Here is an 18558-nt window from a genome sequence, read left to right on the forward strand (position 1 = left end):
GTAGGTGTCAAGTGTCGGAGGCTGCATTGAAATCAGGTCTCACAACTCCAAGGCCGGTGCTCTATCCACCCTGCCACCTACCTGCCCCCATGTTAACATTTCAGACCTCCGTTTGAGGCTTATAGATTGCTGGAATCCTCACCAGAGAGCACAGGTTAGCAGTTACCAAAAGGAGTTATTATCAGTTTCTCAATTTCAAATTTTTGGTCCAAAATTCTAATATAACTGACAAATGTGGACAAAGTTCAGAAAGGGACAGTATCTTCCTCGTAAAAACAAAGGTCGAGGCACTCCTAAACTGTTTACTAAAAAAATGTTGTGTCCAAAATGTTTAGACAAAGTCGTGCTTTCCAACCTTTTTGAAGGGTGCAAGATGTCCCTCCCACAACAGCACAAACTGACTTTTACTCAGATGGTCTTTACTATCTTTTGCTAGTTTTATTATGCTCTCATCCCAGGTGTACACAAATAGATCACTGCAGAATGAGTGGCCCAGGCTCTTCAATAGGGTGTCACTGAAGCAGACCACTTTTCATTATCCTCTGCTGTCATCTACCTACCTTTCCCCTAAGAAAAGGCCAGTAGTCATTTCTCTGCCACTAGTGAGAGCAGACACCAGACTTACTCCCACGTTTGGCACAATATCCACAGTACTGTGCCACTGTCCCTCCCATAATAGCTGCTTGTGCAATTTAAACCTTTCAGCATTCAGCAGTTAAGATGAATCAGACTCTGTTATAAGGGAAAAAACTGAGGCCAATTCAACAAATATTTTGTATATAAAATTATAAATATATTTTGAAGTAGTTCTGAGGCAGATTTCTAGGAGCTCTTTTTTTGCTTCAATCTGCTTCTCAATACTACAGGAAATGGAGTTGTTGCATTTTTTCAGTTACTCATTCTCATATTCAACAAAGATTGTGTAATCCACTCTTAACAAAGTAAGCAGAGTAGCAGTGATCAGGAACGGATTAAACTGCAACAGAGAGAAATAACATGAACAAATGACCTTTTATTTCGTTGAGAGATACAAAAGACAATTTTTTTGTGCCAATAAATGGAACAAGCAGCCCAAATTCCTGGGAGTAAATAAACTGGCAACAAATGTCATGATGGCTGGCAAGGAGAGGTGGCCTAAGAGGGAGAAAGAAGCTGGAAGAATCCTATTACTAATAAATAAACCAGTAATAAAAGCTACAAAGTTCCAATGTTCAGAATGAAAATATATCCGTTTTCTCTAATGTATTAAAAAAATTGCTTCAAATTTATCCCCATAAAAATTCTTTAACTCTAAAGATTTCATACTTAATGCCTTGCATCAGAGATTATATTCAGCGAATAGGTAATTTTTACAAAAAACCTAAGTGTCCCTATGATAGCCCCTTGAAGACTTCGGTCATCACTGCAATGCCTGGTTCAGGGTGGGGCCCAAAGGAAAGTAGTATCCTTTTCTTAAAAAGACTGGATCTTTGGTCCCAGTTTTTGAAGCTATTACTGCAATCTTTAATTTACTTTGTTTTCCAAAAAAAATGCATTTACAGAAAAAAAAAATTAATTCAAGAGAGTCCCTAAGTCATGGCAGTGGAGAATTCCCATGAGTTATTACACTTTATTCCTTCTCTAGTTCTATGGTGAAATTTTTCCTTGCCTAAATCCTCCACCTCTTAGATGTCCTAGAATGTACAAAGCATTGAGTAACATACATGTCATCAATCCTGTGTAACTGACTGAGGAGAGTCCATACTAAAAAATAATTCTCCGGTATTTACAACTGCAACAAGAATATGGTACACAGCTAGTTACCAATGGCTATTTCTTAACGTGCTTCGCTGGAAAAATGCATCAACCAATTTCAAAATGCTGATATAAATGGTTTCAGTGGAGGGTTTATGTGTGCTTTAAAATGTTGTTTAAATTGGGCGAGAGATAGTTTTATACTTAAGGAACGCTGAACCAAAACAATAGGAGAAAATGGCATGATTTTAGTAAGTATTCCTAAAGACTGGATGTTTGCTGCTTGTTTTTTTTTTTTAAAGTATATGACATGTATTATTCCCAGATAGATGTCTCATCCATCCATGCTTTGTCAAGGCTTAATTTTTAGGACTAAAGCCTCTTAAAAGCAGGGTTCATAGTTAAAGATACTAATGGAGTCAGCAAAAACAGACAAAGGAGAAACTGGTACAAGAATCAGGGCTTAGAATACAGTATGTGCTGATCAAATATATTTTTGTTTTGGTTCAATTTACAGTAAGGCAGGGCTGTCCCTCTGCAACTCTGCAGATGAGTCCTTATAGTGTTGTGGCTATAAGACATTTCTAAGAGTTCAGATATACAGATAAGCTAGTTTTATTTTATTATTAAAAATTCCTCTTCTTATAGCACTCTAAAGGCTTCTGAAGCATTATATAAATCTTTAAAATACCCTATTCCCCCTATTTTATTAATAAAAAAACCACAAAATATATTTTCATCTGCAGGCAAGCAACCATAAAGAAATCCCTTAAGAACTGAGACAGATTAATCTATGTTAATAAGGCACCTTAAAGCAACAAACCAAAATAATGAATCTAGTTAGGATGCTTAATGTTAGATCTAAAACCATTCATTAAGGGATTGGGTGGGATGCCTTCCTAAATTGGCCTAATCCTGTGTCCCTGGGTGGGCACCATCACAGAAGAAGGCGGCAGGTAACCTAACAGGGAGCTTGGTCCATTCCTGAATGCACAAATTTTTCATCAACTGAATCCTTCCATAAAAATGGACCTACATGTATGCTCCACTCAGAAGCTCTTCTCCCTGGGCAGAACAAAGGCTACTGCACAGAGGGAACCAAGATGGCAAAGATCAAATGCGAACACATTTCCCATAGCATTATGTCTTACTTGGAGAACAAAAGACCCAATTTAGCTTCAAACCAGTCTCTTAACGATTACAATCTGAACCATTAATTGGTCTCTGCTTATGTAATCTGACATGGACAAGGCTACATGTATTCATGTCCATAAAGGTTATGTTTTTTTCTAATTGGTGCCAATATCGTCTATCTACATAAGTAACAAGAACCCTACCATTCACATTTCTAATTAAAGGAAGATCCCAAAGCTCAAAATATATCCAAGTAACCACTGAGCCTGTAACAGCCTATGGGAAAAGGTTTTTAGTGGACTGAGTTTCCACTTTTTCCTTGGGTGTCAAATGACAGAGAAGAAAATGAAGTAACCCAAAAAGGTGAGCAGAAGCCTGAGTTATTAATTCACTGTGAGAAGGGAGCAAGAGAAGGTCCCAAAACGGGAGGAGATGCAGTTTGGCATTGGGAGTATCTCTGGCTTCAATGGGTGAAGCACATTAGAAGGCCATCACATGGTGCTCCTTCCCCCGTGGTCTTCTTGCCCTCAGCAGATGTGGCTGACCTACAATTATTTCCCATAGAATTTCTTGTTGAGCAGGAAAATCAGGAGGTTGACATTGACTTTCGCTCTATCAAATAGTTTCATGACAGCAACCCCTTCGTATTGCAGCTGTAACAGATCCTGCTCAAAGAAGAAAATAAAGACTGTTGAGAAAATCTTTGGAATTGGAAAGGAGGGCAGTATATGGACTCAGCACAAACACAAATCTTCTTGGTTTTTTTGTTTTTTTAGGCAATTGGGGTTAAGTGACTTGCCTAGGATCACACAGCTAGTGTCAAATGTCTGGTCTGAAACCAGATTTGAACTCAGGTCCTCCTGACTGAAGGGCCGGTGCTCTATCCACTGCACTACCTAGCTGCCTCTTAGTTTTGTTGCTGTTGTTTTGGTCTGGTTTTTTGGTACAAACACAGATCTTAAAGAAGGCATGTGCACAGTGGATCTGTGATTCCATCTCACTCTGGATAATTCTTGTCCACAGGGGAGCCATACAACCCTCTGGAGGTGGTGACCTCTGGGTTTTTTGGGTTTTTTTAAACATTTTATGCCTAACAGTATAGCAATCATGCAGTGTTATCTGCTATTTTTCACAAGGCAACTGACTCATATAATTCTTGGAAGATAATAATAACCCTTATATAAATTCTGACATAGAAGTCACTTGTTAGTTTATGCTGCAGCCTGCTCAGGTAAAAGCTACTATGTTGAAGGTGAACAGGAAATATGACATCTGGTCAGCATACATCTCAAACATAAATAAATTCCGTATCAGATTGTATAATACAACACTGATAGGGGCAGCTAGGTGGTGCAGTGGATAGAGCACCGGCCCTGGACTCAGGAGGACCTGAGTTCAAATCCGGCCTCAGACACATAACACTTTCTAGCTGTGTGACCCTGGGCAAGTCACTTAACCCCACTGCCTAGCAAAAAAAAAAAAAACACTGATAACAAGACTACTTACAAATAGAGTATTTTGGTGAATGCATTTTTCTGGTCAATTTATATCTTATATTTTTCATATCATCATATGTCAAATAAGTTTTCTTTCTTTTTTTTTTTTTTGACACAACTAGGGTTAAGCGACTTGCCCAGGGTTACATAGCCAGTAAGTGTCCAGTGTCTGAGGCAGTGGTGGGGAACCTGCGGCCTCCATGCCAGCTGTGGCCTTCTAGGTCCTTGGGTGACGTGTTTTGACTGAGTCCAAGTTTTACAGAACAAATCCTTTTAAGGGAATTTGCTCTGTGAAGTTTGGATTCTGTCAAAGGGCCGCACCTTGAGGACCTAGAGGGCCATATGTGGCCTCGAGGCTGAAGATTCCCCACCCCTGGTGTGAGGTCAGATTTGAATGTTTTCTTCAAAAGACACATTTAATTGTTACATTTATCTATCTTTTCCCCTAGTAGAGAGTACCATATTTCTCCCACTTTAGTGAAATTCTATCATAGAAAGAGGCTGAAGGAGTTTATGTGACAGGCTAGAGACTTGTAGTTCTGCAGTATCTCAATAATAGAACATTATAACAATACAAGACAAATGACCTGTAAAAGACTGATCAATCTGCTCATTTTAAAGATGAGGAAACTGAGGCCCACTGAAGCTAGTTAGTAAAATGGTGGGACTAGAATTCAAAGTCAAATGTTCTTTCCACTGACCCATGGTGCCTACTGTAAAACATCTGGATAAAATTAAGATTACAATCTGAGACAGAAAACACAATGTTCAACAGGGAGCAGAAAGAACAGAACCAACAATGGGGCCTCGACAAGCTCCGCCAGGCTCCCAATCCCGACTGTCTGATATTGCATATTGTGTGGTTTATGGTGAGAATGAATTTGTAAGATCTGGGCTACCAATCTTAGAACTGAGAGGATAAAAAACAAACACAAAAAGGCAGGATTCCCAGAGCTAGAAGAAAAAGGCCTCCTGCTGCAAGGTCCACATTTTAACTGCTCCTGGCAATGGCAGAGGGACAGATTTGTCTGTGTGTATTTGACAAAACAGGATGTGGAGATGCACTACCCCAACTCTCTTGCCCAATAAAATTAGATGAGGCACGTAAGAACAATGAATGTGCAGCAAAAGTGGCACCTAGGTTCAAATTCCTACTCTAAAAAAGCTCCTTTCCTGCACGATCTTGAGCAAAGCATTTCATTTTCCTCATTTTTCAGATGAAAGCATTCATTTTTGAGCCATCTTAACGCTCTAAATCTTAGGAAAATCCTTTGATTCTCCTTCAGAGGTTCACATTTTACATGAGAACCTCTTACAAAATTGCATCCAGTGTGTTTTAAATAGTTGTAAAAGGGCGGCTTGGTAACTGGCAAATATATTTCAGAAACACGAACAAAGACAGTGACAAGTTTCTACCACATAAGTTATGAGTATAATCAATTCAGAGAAAATAGTGAGGATTTGCATCAAAAGTAAATGTCTAGGGAAAAAAAGAGAAAACTTTAGTCACTCATTCTCCCTTATGTGAAAATCTATTTAAAAAAAAAAGATGTTAGGGATAATGAGCTACTCCCATTAGACACCGAAGGGTTTTTATACAGAGATCTCTACTGATGCATTTAGAGTAGATGTACAAACTGCTGTTCAGGACCACAACTAAAAGACCAATCATTTATATCAAACCTTCTTCCCACACACAGGATAAATATGCCAAGTGTATTTTTGTATTTTTCATATATACAGATATATCTCTATATAAAAAAATATGCTTTAAAATCTAGAAACATACCCCATCAATTTCCTTCCCATGACTATCAAGATATTCCTATATTTCTACATCAGTTTATACTCCTTCCCAGAAGACACTTTAAGGGAAACTACTTAACTGGTAAGGAGAGACACTCATATCAGTGACCTAAACACTCCCCCTTTCTACCAATCCTTGCAGATGATGTCCTTGCCCGTCATGTCCAACTAGGAAGAACAAAAATTACCAATAATGTAAGACAATAGAAAGCTACATGGTAAAATATGTTACCCAAAATAATTTGTGTGTGAGAAGTAGGGTAAAAGACATTGCTGAGGACATGGACAAGTGCTAGAACAGTCAGCCCAGTCAGGTAAGATAACAAGAGACAGCAGACGGACAAGAGGAAGACTTAAGGACCACTAGTGGCTAAGCCATGGAGAATGTGTAGAAAATGCATAAGAACTGCGAAGGGAAAGAATGCAGCAAGAGTTCCTGATGGAGCCACATTAGGGAAAAGGCAGCACTGTATACCTGACCAGGAGGAGCTGGTCTGGGAGAGTCAGGAAGAACCTGACAAGAATTCAGACATGGTAATATCCTCCCACATATATTAGCTGTGACCTTGGACAAATCACTTAACCGCTTAGCCTTAATTTCTTCATCTGTAAAACGAGGACACTGAAACTTAATAATACCTCTCTCACAGAACCGTTCTGAGGACAAAATGAGAAAACATGCATAAAGCATTTTGTAAACTTTAAAATATTATATAAAACATCAATTATTACTCTATTATCTGTAATAAAGAAATCACAGATTCAAAGTCTACACTTCCCTCTTAGAAATATAAGGGGAAAATAGATGCCTATTTATTTCCATATTGTCACATGCATTAAAATGTAAACTCCTTGTAGGCAAGGGCTGATTTTGCCTCCCTTTGCTTACCCCAGTGTGTGACACAAGGCCGGTGCTCACAAATGCTTGCTGACTGACAGAAGCATGTAAGCTCCAAGACTGAGAGAGACCTCTGAGGTCCATTACAAAAAGGAAACTGCAGCCCGAGAGGCGAAGGGTCAGAGCCCGGATGAGAACCCAAAACTGTCTGCCCTCCTGCTTCTCGGAAGGCTGTGTCTTATCAAAGTACACTTGGCCACAGGCAGCAGCCAGGAAAGCCCATGGGGCCAGCCCACAGCCAGCCCTATTCCCGAGGTAGCTAAGTGAGCAGCACCCTACACTGGAGCTCGGAGGAACCCGCCTTGTTCGGATTGTATCTCGGCTATCAAATGCCCAAATGGCCCTAAGCAATCACATCATCTCAGCATCAGTTTCCTTCTCTGTAAAATGGGGACAACAGCAGCAGCTACCTTCGCAGGGCAGGGTTCAAATAAGACCAAATAAAGCCCCTTGCAAACACTAAAGCGCTAGGTGAATGCTAAGTAGCTATTATTGGTTTAGTTCCTTTCTTTTTAGGGCTCTAATCTACTCTCAAAGCCCCGTATAATCTCAGGACCCATGCTGACACAAGCACTAGCCCGAGGGCTTTTTTTTCCCCAATGAGGAGCCTTCAAAATTTTATTCTTCTGTTTCTTTAGAGGAAGAGTGGGATGATGAAAAGAGCACAGACTGTCCACTCCAAAGACACTCTTAAGACCTGATTCTGAGCCCTAGCTTTGCCACTTACAAGTTGTGAGATGTTGGTTACATCATGTGCCTCAGTTTCCTCATCTGTAAAACTAAATAATAGTATTTACAGGACTTCTCAGAGTTGTGCTGACAACTAAAAGAAATACTCTACCTGAAAGTGCTTTGTAGCCACAAAATGCACTCTTATCGATGTGAACTACTGTTATTAAAGTGAACTTCTCTATGCAGGGCTCTCTATGGAAAAAAAAAACCACTCACCTGATAATGTAACATGAAAGTCTCCATCTGAACCCCCATAAATTTGGCTTTCACTTCAAAGTCTCCAACTTCCTCTGTTGGGCTGATTTCAAATATCACATTTTTGAACCTGTTTAAAAAACCAACAAATTACCAAGAGACCATAGCTTGCATGTCTTGCAAAAGAGGGGGATGAGGGAGGGAGAGAGAAGGCTATGAAATGAGGAAATTGGTTAAAGTCCATGAGCAGGAGGGCAAAAATATAGTGAATTGTTTATTTCAGCTCTCACCTTATTTTCAGCCAATGAAACTGTAAATATGTGCTTTGAAACTTAAAGAGAAGGGATGCTGCCCCCAATATAGCATCCCTGCTTTACTCAAGCAGGAACAAGCAAAGACCCTGCCACAACAGTATTAAAGGAGGTCTTTAGACTGTCGAGTAAAGCAGTATCTCCCCACCATGCACCAACAAGGAAGAAGGGCAGCAATAAACAAGTTGGGTTGGAATTAGCAGAAGGGAGGGGGAACTTAAGGGGGGAAAAAGGGGAGCCAAGAGAAAGATTTGGCTGGTCAGAAGCACAAAGGAGTGAGCATAGTATTTGAACATCATACTAGGTAAATTCTTAAAAGACAAAATGTCTCAGTTTCATGACCACAAGCCAACTACCATACCAAGAAATACTGCAGAAAAAGAGGAAGGCTGATATTACATCACAACAGAGATGATCACAGACAGGTCCTACATAGAACAGAGTTTGTGTAGTGCCAGGACACTCTATGTGGAAACCAAGTACTCAACAACCTCTCCTTTTTGTGACATGGCTGAGAACCAAACAGAATGTCCAAAGGCCCTTGGATCCAAACAGATGCCATGACGGTCAATGCATTCAAGCGCATGCACTGGACTCACACCTCAACTCCCTTCCAACGGTAAGTGCACTGTCCTGAATAGGTCACTGGCACTCTAGGTCCTCACTCGGACCTTAATACACAATTCTAAGAGTGCTAGATATCTAGTTCCCAAGCCTGCAACATACTGTAAATAGTCAATCAGAAAGAAAAGGGAGTGACTGCTGAGGTAGGCACACTGGCAACAAGAGATGAGACAGAAATATTATTTATGCACACACACACACACATACATATGTATACATAAATACAGATGTGTACATACACACACACACACACACACACACACACACACACATATATGCAAACATATATACACAGAGTCAACTAGAATTTACCATGTGCTAAAACTACTGAAAAAAAGATGACATTCCAGAACCATGTAGTATGGGGACTGACAGACAAACACTGCTCTATTCTCCCTCTACTCTCTCCCTTGATAGATCTCACCATCGGCTCTGATGACCATACTTAATAGACATGCAGTAAATCTATATATGTTAGTCCAAATCTCTCTTCTGAACTGTCTCCACATTTCCAGATGCCTACTACATCCATGGCTGCTACTTCAAACTCACCATATGCAAGATGGCAGTCATCACTTTCTCCTCTAAGCCCACGTCAAGTTTCCCTCTATCTGTTGAAAGTGCCGCTATCCTTGTGGTCTCTCCAGTTCATAATTTTGGGTCACCCTCAATCCAGTTCCTCTTTACCATGCCCAACTCCCCCCATATCCAATCAGTGCCAACTCTGCTTGGTTCCATCTCTACCACATCTTTTGCATCTGTCTCCTCTCCACTTACAAGGCTACCATATAGGTTTAGGCCTTCATTTCCTTGTCTCTAGTCTCTCCTCAGGAGATCCCTCCCCCACATTCATCCTACATTCAACTGCCAAAGTAGTTGTCTTAAAAGCATGGGTGGTCAAACTCCTTCTTGAGAGTCATTCTCCTTCTCAAAAATATTCAGTGGCACCCTACTGCTTCTAGGATAGATTATAAACTCGCATCAAAAACCCACCACCATCTGGCTTTAATCTACCTTTTTTCCCACATTATTCCTCTTTTGAACTCAACTCCAGTCAGATAAGATTATGAGCTGATCCAATACGACATCTTCTGCCTCTATACATTTGTGTAGGCTATCTCCGTGTCTACTATCAACACCCTTTTCATCTCCACCTTTCAGAATACTTTCTTTTCTTCCTTCGAGGCTTGGTTTAGGAGTTACTTCTTCTACTAAGATTTTCTTGACCACTCCTCCCATACCCCCAAGCAAGAAATGTTTTCCCTCTCCTGGAATCTCTTAAAGTATGTTGGCTGGATCTCTCCCTTGCTGTCATCCTCCCCTCTCTCTCTTCTCCCTCACCCTGGGTACATCTGTGTACATGCTACTCCCCTCCTACCATGAGCACTCCTCAAGTGCTGAGACTATTACCATTTTACCTTGGTATCCCTAGTGTCTTACAGATAATAGGTGCTTAATAAATGCTGACTTAAAGACACCACAAAAGTCTTACAGTTATTTATTATAAAACTATATTATGGGATGTGTGTGTGTGTGTGTGTGTGTGTGTGTGTGTGTGCGCGCGCGCGTGTGTGAGTGTGTGTGTGTATATGGAAAAGATGAGAAGGAAGAAGAGGAAGGAGACAAAGATGGAGAAAGAAAGGACCCCCACTACAGCACAGCAAAATAGTCAATATATTCGTACACCTGAATCATCAATAAGTGGTCAAATTACATTCAGTAGCCTTTGATTAAGGCACCGAAGTGTGTCATAGATTTGGGAAAGATTTCTACTTCAAACATATTAAGTTCCAATAATCAAAAATAGTAAATTCTTGATTACTTGGAAAAATTATCTATCCAGAATAACTCATTCCCAGAGGGCTGCAACAGATTCTAGGGTCCTAGACTTGGGAGTCAGGAAGATCGAGGTTCAAATTCCATCTCTGGCTCTCAAATAAGCATTAATGTATATAAAGCATTTTACAGACTTCAAAGCACAATATGAAGTTATTATTGTTATTACAAATTTATAAGCAAGGACACCTACCACAGTGAGACTGTGTATCCAATCCAAAACTAGTTTATACAATCCAAAACAGATTATCTAGAATGTATTGAAGGTGTTCCTATTATCCATTCTTACTCTAATCACAGTTAGGTGAACTTATAAAATATGTGTGTGAGAAGAGAATCAGTAGGAGAAAAAATCCTTAAAAGAAATGAATTGCTTCCCTGTAATTATCTTTCTTTGAAAATATGAGGTGTCACAAACAGGTCTTCCTTCTTACCTGCCTGATTTTCAGAAAGCTAAGCTTTTATGTGTGTGCCCCACCATATACCCTGGTGCCCTCTAGTGCCAGTCTTGTAAGAGGTCAGCCTACAACTTCCTAAATAGCATAGAAATCAGAATCTAGCTAACAGAACCAGCTGGGTGGGGTGTGACATATGATCTTTGCATACTCAAGGAAAAAGTGTCATCAGATAGCTTTTCTTTGAAAGCAAAATGCATCAAATGTCACTAAATGGGTGATCTGCCCCACTGGACTTTGAAGAGGAAACTCTATGGTGAGAGAAGATCATATGAGAGAGAGAGACAGACAGAGAGACAGAGAGTCTGTGTGACTGTATGTCTGTGTGTGTAAGACAGTACAAGTTAGTACTCCCTCCTAGGACCAAAATCCAAGTAACAATTCCTACCCTATTTATTTCACCAATGGAGTTGTTTTTAAAAATCACAGCTCAAGGGATGGCGGTCCTAACAGAAGAATAACCAGTACTGGTCAAGCAGGTGGTACGGTGTGTGACCCAGGCAGAAGTCACTCTCCCAGCACTACTCTGGGCAGATCACGTCACCTCTAAAGTCCTAGCCAGCCTGCTAACACTGTAAGATGGGGAACAAATTTTGTCACCAGAAAGTTCCCTATGCTGATGAAATCAAAGCCCTTGATTTTTAAAAAAAGACAATCAGAAAATCAGTTTTTCAGTGTGGTTGGCCCACATCTTTAAAGTGCCCAGAACTGAAGCTTGTTCTAAATGGCTCTAAATAACCACAGAAATCCATGAGGTGCCTAAGGCTGCCTCCCCTTCAAACACCTGCTTGAAGGGAGTTTAGCCAGAATCATGATCATAAAAGATAACTTTCATCATGTGCCAGCTGGAGTGGCCCTTCAGGAACCTTTTCACAAAGCACAGTGAAGAACTCAAGGCAGGTAAAAATTAAATGAATGCAATAAACACTGCCCACAGGCCAGGGTAAGTGAGGGAAAATGGCCACAGCCCAAATCCTAAAGGAAAAGAAAGGAAAGTGCTTAACACAGTCCTGGGACGAGAAGATCTGAAAGTTAAACATCCTCCTTTGTGACTAAGGAAAAGATTTGTCCAAAAAACATACAAACCAGGACCATAAGCTGCATGTCCTTCAAACAGGCAGGCAGGTGATCCAGTAGATAGAGTGCTGGGCCTGGAGTTCAAATCCAGCCTCCGACAGTTAGTACCTATGCGACCTTGGGCAAGTCACTTAACTTCTATCTCCTTCAGTTTCCACAATGTAAAATGGAGAAAATAACAGCACCTACATCCCAGGGTTATTATGAGGAACAAATGAGGCAATATTTGTAAAGTGGCCTGGCACACAGTAGGTGCCTAATAAATGTTTGTTCCCTTTCCTCCTTCCCCCCAAAATAATTACCACCAACACATGGGAGAAGACTACAGAGATACAAACATTAGAGATTTCATTTCTCTTTTCCTTCCTTAAATCAATACTCTATATTCCAAGACATCAGAGTATTGTATAAATCTGACACACAATTCCCAGTCAATTCTGGGTGATACCTGAACATCTTCACATCATTTCAGAAGGTCATCACCCTTAAGAATTTACAACGGTTCTCCTGCTCTCAGCCACAAGTCTCAACTCCTTTATCTGACTTACAACTAACGTACATATGCCTTCTTTAATTCTTCTTGCATTTATTATCTGTAATGCACATTGAGCACTTTCTTAGACTCCCAATCTGTACTATATCACCTATCATTTCAAGACACACACACACACGTATGCATGCATATATCATGTGTATATATATACACGTGTATATATATATACACACACACATATACACATATCTCCATATATATACATACATATACATGTATGTGTGTCTATAAACCTATCTATATTTATATGTATATGTATACAACCTAAAATTCCTTGTTCACTAATTACTTCATGTATATGTGCTCTCTTCCCAATCAGAATGTCACCTATTGATTGGTAGAAAGAGCATCTTATACTTTTATCACATCCTTGGAGCTCAGGACAAGCCTAGCATTCAATAAAAGCCAAACAGTAAAAAGTATTTTTTCTAGAGAGTGCCAAAATCTCAATTTGTTATTCCTCAGTTTGAGGGTGGGCAGCTAGGTGATGCAGTGGATAGAGCACCAGGCCTGAAGTCAGGAACACTCATCTTCCTGAGTTCAAATCTAGCCTCAGACACTTACTAGCTGTGTCACCCTGGGCAAGTCACTTCACCCTGTGTGCCTCAGTTTCCTCATCTGTAAAATGAATTGGAGAAGGAAATAGCAAACTACTGCAGTATCTTTGCCAAGAAAAGCCCAAACGGGATCATGAAGAGTTGGACACAACTGAAAAATGAGTGAACAACAACAAAGTCTGATGGTAGACTGGCCATTGGTAGGACTTGAGTAACTTAAGTACAGTAGGCTGTGCTACCTAAATCCTACATTTTTAGGACAAAAGATTGTTATTTCCTGGTTGCATTGATAATCCCTGAAAACAGCCATGTGGCTAGCCATGGCACTTTGAGTGGGGAGGCAAGGACAAAGTAGAGAGATGACAGCAGAGGATAGCTCTAAGGAGAATATGTAGGCCACACCCCATAGCTCCCACTTTCTCACTATAATGATGTTATTTATTAATTTTACAAAATTTCCTGATGAAATACGTCCCAGGGAAGTTAGTCCCTCCAAGCTGCCCATGATTCTCTAAGAATGGTAAAGAGGGGCAGCTAGGTGGTGCAGCGGATAGAGCGCTGGCCCTGAAGTCAGAAGGACCTGAGTTCAAATCCAGCCTCAGACCAAACATTTGACACTTAATAGCTGTGTGACCCTGGGCAAGTTACTTAACCCCAACTGCCTAAAAAAAAAAAAAGGTAAGCTCCTTCAGGGAAGGAGCTCTCTTGCTTAGGGGCAGCTAGGTGGCATAATGGATAGAGCACTGGCCCTGAAGTCAGGAGAACCTGAGTTCAAATCCGGTCTCAGACCAAACACTTGACACTTAACTAGCTGTGTGACCCTGGGCAAGTCACTTAACCCTAACTGCCTAAAAAGGAAAAAAAAATACACACACAAAAAAAGAGAATGGTAAAGAGATGACGTTAGGTCACTCACAGGATGTTAGTGGGCTGCAACTGAGAAAATGAGCTGTCTGTGCTCCAAAGAGGGCACAGAACCGAGGCCTTAAAACCGACTAAGACCTCTGTACTTCTGAGAAGCATTCACACCTTTCTGCAGGTCCTAGGACCCTCCCTGTTTTTATCTGGGACAGGAGAGTTCCCATTTGTAGAGGGTCTGACACTGCAGGAGAGGTGCTCTGCTAACGCTAAACTTTGGGGTGGTCGTTGATTTGCTGTGGTTCCCTGTAATAGGCTACTTACTCCTTCTTTAATGGGTCAGGAGAAGTCCTAGGGGAAACCAGGACAGAGCCTTAGTACACAAGAGGTGTTCAGTAAATGACGATGAGAAATCCCAGGTAAGAGAGAGGCAGCACAGACAAAAGAGCCCCATCTCTAAAGATGGAGGCTAGATAAGCTCTTGCCAAAGAAGAAAATATATGAAATAAGCTACAGGTTCTTAGTCTAAGGTAGGGGAAAGAGTGTCCCTACTGTCCCACCTCTGGTTCATCTAGTTCTTTAATTCTCTCTGTCCAGATCCAGCAAGAACTCCAGGAAGGAGTGCCATGTCTGGAAAAGAGAAACTGATGACTCCCACAGAAACAACACAAGATTACCACTCAGAGTTGGGGGGCAGCCAAAAAGGGAACTCTCTATAAATCTCAAAATAGTTCTGGCACAAGCAGCGTAATGAGGTATGGTGAATCAAATAATGGACACATGCTGAATCAAAGGATGGCATCTTAGGCCCATTTGTGCCCCTAGGAAGGTATGCTGTGGGCACAGGATTTCTTGATATCTTGTGATAAGACAGGCAGTTTAAAATGACATTCAGACGATCACCTATGTGAGATGTAAAGCCAGTATGACATAAAGAAACTTCTGCACACAGATCAGCTCTTTGTAAATACAGTCAATCGGATACTCACTGATTCACTTGAAGGTCCTCAATTTCCAGAAGGACTCCCTTCTCATGCAGTCGTGCAGCTGTGTATTTTAGGGAAATCTTTTTGCTTTTCTTTCCTTTCATCTCTCTTGGCTTCTTAGACACCCTGTGGAAACGGAACAGGAGCCTTTGATGTCAACAGCTACATATTCCATGCTTAATCTCAGCAAACGGTCCAGGAACAGGAGGTCAGGGGTCAAAGAAGTTCACATTAAAAAGTAATAACCAATACCCACATGGGGTCAAAATGGCCCAGTGGTCTGTATCACCAACTGCTTACTCTTGGTTACAAGTTCTACTTCCAGTTTTGCAACTCATTTTCAAGTTAATTTTGAGTAATCCATTCACTATCTAAGACTCTTCTTCAAAACAGAATCACTGATAACAAAATTCCCATTCACAACTAACATCTCCCTTGTATTCCTCACTGCATCTAACATGGGAGTACATACATGCTATAGGTTTAAAAAAATACTTGTTGGCTAATTTAGTACAGCTATAAAAAGACCTTGTGTCCAAGGCACTATGGACTTCATTCCATAAAGAAAAGAGAACCATTTTAAGTTGTTAAACAAGGATGTGACACGATGATGGCTATTTTAGCAAGAAGAATCAAGCTGAGGAATACAGAATAGCCTGGAATTCTGGACAGGAAGGACCTCTAGTAAGAATATTTGTCCTCTCATTCACGGCTCCGTAACTAGAATGGACAGACAACGTGGCAGGGAAACAAAGTAAGAGATGATAAGAGGCTGGACTACAGTGGCAGCAATGGAAACAGGCGATAAAAAGGCAAAATTTAAACAACTGTATTGTGAAGAGAGGGAAACTAGGTGGTACAGGGGACAGAGTACTGGGTGTAGAGTCAGGAAGACCTGAGGTCAAATCCAGCCTCAGACACTAACTGTTTGACCCAGGGCAAATCACTTATCCCTGTTTGCCTCAGTTTCCTCATTTGTAAAATGAGCTGGAAAAGGAAATGGCCAACAATTTTGGTATATTTGCCAAGAAAATCCCAAATGGGGTCACAAAGAGTCACACTCAACTGAACAAAACCAACAAATTCTGAGGGGAAAATCAACAGGACTTAGTGAATGAAGATAGTAGAGAAAAAAAGAAGTAGCCAAGCAAAGTTCTATGTGTGAAAGAGCAAAAGGGGAGATAGAGAGGTATCCAACAATAGTTCCAGGGGAAAAGAGCCAAGGAAGGAAACAGAGAGAGGCAAGATTATCTAAAGAAATGGGTAAGAGTGTATAAATGGCATGGGAAGTCATTGGAAGAGAGTTTCAAGAAGTGAGTGTGGTCAAGAGTTTTGATTATAATAAAGAGGTTAAAAAGGACAAGAGGTCTAAGAAAAGACTTTCCCAAAAATATCTGTATCATAACCAAGGACTCTTAAAAACCCAAATTACTTCAATCCAAAAAAATTAATCGGTAATGGTATACTCTGGCCATAACATTTACCCTTTCTGGCTTTCAATTGTCTCATGTGTCAAATGAAGGGCTGGCTCAAAGGGATATTCTCTCAGATCACTTCCATCTCAAATTCTCCAATTTTCAGTAAATTTTTCATTTTCAGTAAAAGGTAAGATGTTTGGGAGTTAAGGAAGCCTTTCCCAGAACCCTCAAAATCATATTAAAAAAAAGTTATCTAATATATTAATCTGTAATGCAGGCCCTGCTTGACCACCTTATCATAATGCTCTAACCAACTGAACCAAGAATAGCTGAGATTGATGGGAACACAAAAAGGAAAAAAGGAACCAGCCAGCCAAGTACTTCAGGTAAGGATATCAATGAGCACAATCCTCCCTCACTTACCTTTCCCTTCCTTCTCCTACCTCTCTTCTAGCCCTAGATCAGATTTTTGAGAAATACTTACTTGCCCTTGCTAGCCAAGTTATCCAAGCAGGTTTTGATGTAGCTCTTATAATAGTCCACTTGCTCGCCATAAAACGAGGCCTTGGAGTTCAGAGCATTATAAGTCTGCTGCAGTTTGACCAGCTCCGCTTTTCTCCTCTGTCGATACCTCCGCTGATTCCGGATGTCCTAGGGAAAACAGAAGATGTAGACTTCTAGGCCAGCAGAAAAACAAACAGTACATCCTAAGCTTTTCTTGATTCTTCCTCACCAAATTCTGCAACTGAACATTTACTCTTTACTTTGAAAATGGCCAAACAAGGATCATTCCATTGAGAAATAAAAAATTCTGATTTCAGTGATCTTACTTTGCATGCATGCCTTGCAAGTACGTTAAGCTGATAAAGAATTTTTCAGCCTTGCCCCTGGGAGTAGGCAAAAGTGCACTGTTCCACATAAAGGGCTGGGGGTGGGAATTTTTCCATTTGAGAGAACACCACAGTCCTTTCATAATCTGAAGGCAGGTTGCTGACTCAAGAGCTACTACCTCTGTGCAGGGGCCTGAAATGCAAGCTGCCAAAGCAGGGCAGAACAGCGTGGTTTCCCTGGCGCACTACCTTGGCAATATCGTTGATCAGCTCCTGGTATTTGTTGTTTGGATTCACCGTCCCAAGCTCTACCAGCTTCTTTAAACCCAACTGGATCTTCTCCTTCTTCTCCTGGAGGCTCAGGTTACTGTCCTCTTTGACAGATTTGGCTTTTTTCATCTTGTCAGGGGTTTTGGCATCACGGATGGCTCGCTTCTGCATGGCTCTTTGATGTTCTGCTTCCTAAAGAAGTCAAGTGAAAAATTCCAGACAGGCCCATGATAATATTAAAAATCAAAAGAGTGCATTACATACAGCATCTTCTATGTATCACATCACTATAGCAGAACAAAGAATGGAAACAAGTCTTTTCCGACTCCAAATCACAGGCAAAGGGAGATGAAGGGCCCTTGCTTAAAGCAATAATAAGAGAAAGGAATGAGACTGGAAGTCAGGTTCTTTCTCCTTCACATACTGCCTCCCCCCATATAAGTCCTTTCCTGGGCCCTATCTCTGACACACCAACAGAATCATGGGACTAGAAATGGTCAGTGACACATCTCCCTAATTCCATGCCATGGTGCGAAATTGCCAATACCTATAATTCCTCCTAGATACTGTCCATGCTCATTCCATTTTTTAACATTTTTAACAGCTAAACACAGACTTGCTCCCCTGACTTCTCAGCCAACCATTCCCTTGTAAAATTTAAAGGTAATATGCTTTCTGCCTCCACCATTCAACTCCAACTTCTTTCCTCATACGCAACCATAACCTACTTCAAGCTAAAACCAATGCCTCTACTCAGCTCTCCTTCACTTCTATTTCTCAGCATTATT

General features: G+C 40.8%; 1 protein-coding gene across 1 annotated transcript in view; it reads right to left on the reverse strand.

The window, feature by feature from the left end:
* Positions 1-992: 992 nt before the first annotated feature.
* Positions 993-18558, reverse strand: part of IQGAP1 (IQ motif containing GTPase activating protein 1) — a 113568-nt gene continuing 96002 nt past the window's right edge. Inside the window, exons 34-38 of the mRNA XM_020994730.2 lie at positions 17750-17962; positions 17155-17321; positions 15256-15378; positions 8017-8125; positions 993-3533 (exon numbers count right to left, since the gene is read on the reverse strand). Of these exons, the coding sequence (XP_020850389.1) occupies positions 3420-3533; positions 8017-8125; positions 15256-15378; positions 17155-17321; positions 17750-17962 (726 nt within the window). The 3' untranslated portion in view covers positions 993-3419. The remainder of the gene's footprint in view (positions 3534-8016; positions 8126-15255; positions 15379-17154; positions 17322-17749; positions 17963-18558) is intronic.

Source organism: Phascolarctos cinereus, unplaced genomic scaffold, assembly GCF_003287225.1.
Source record: "Phascolarctos cinereus isolate Bilbo 61053 unplaced genomic scaffold, phaCin_HiC Scaffold_3;HRSCAF=262, whole genome shotgun sequence".
Classification (NCBI taxonomy): Eukaryota; Metazoa; Chordata; class Mammalia; order Diprotodontia; family Phascolarctidae; genus Phascolarctos; species Phascolarctos cinereus.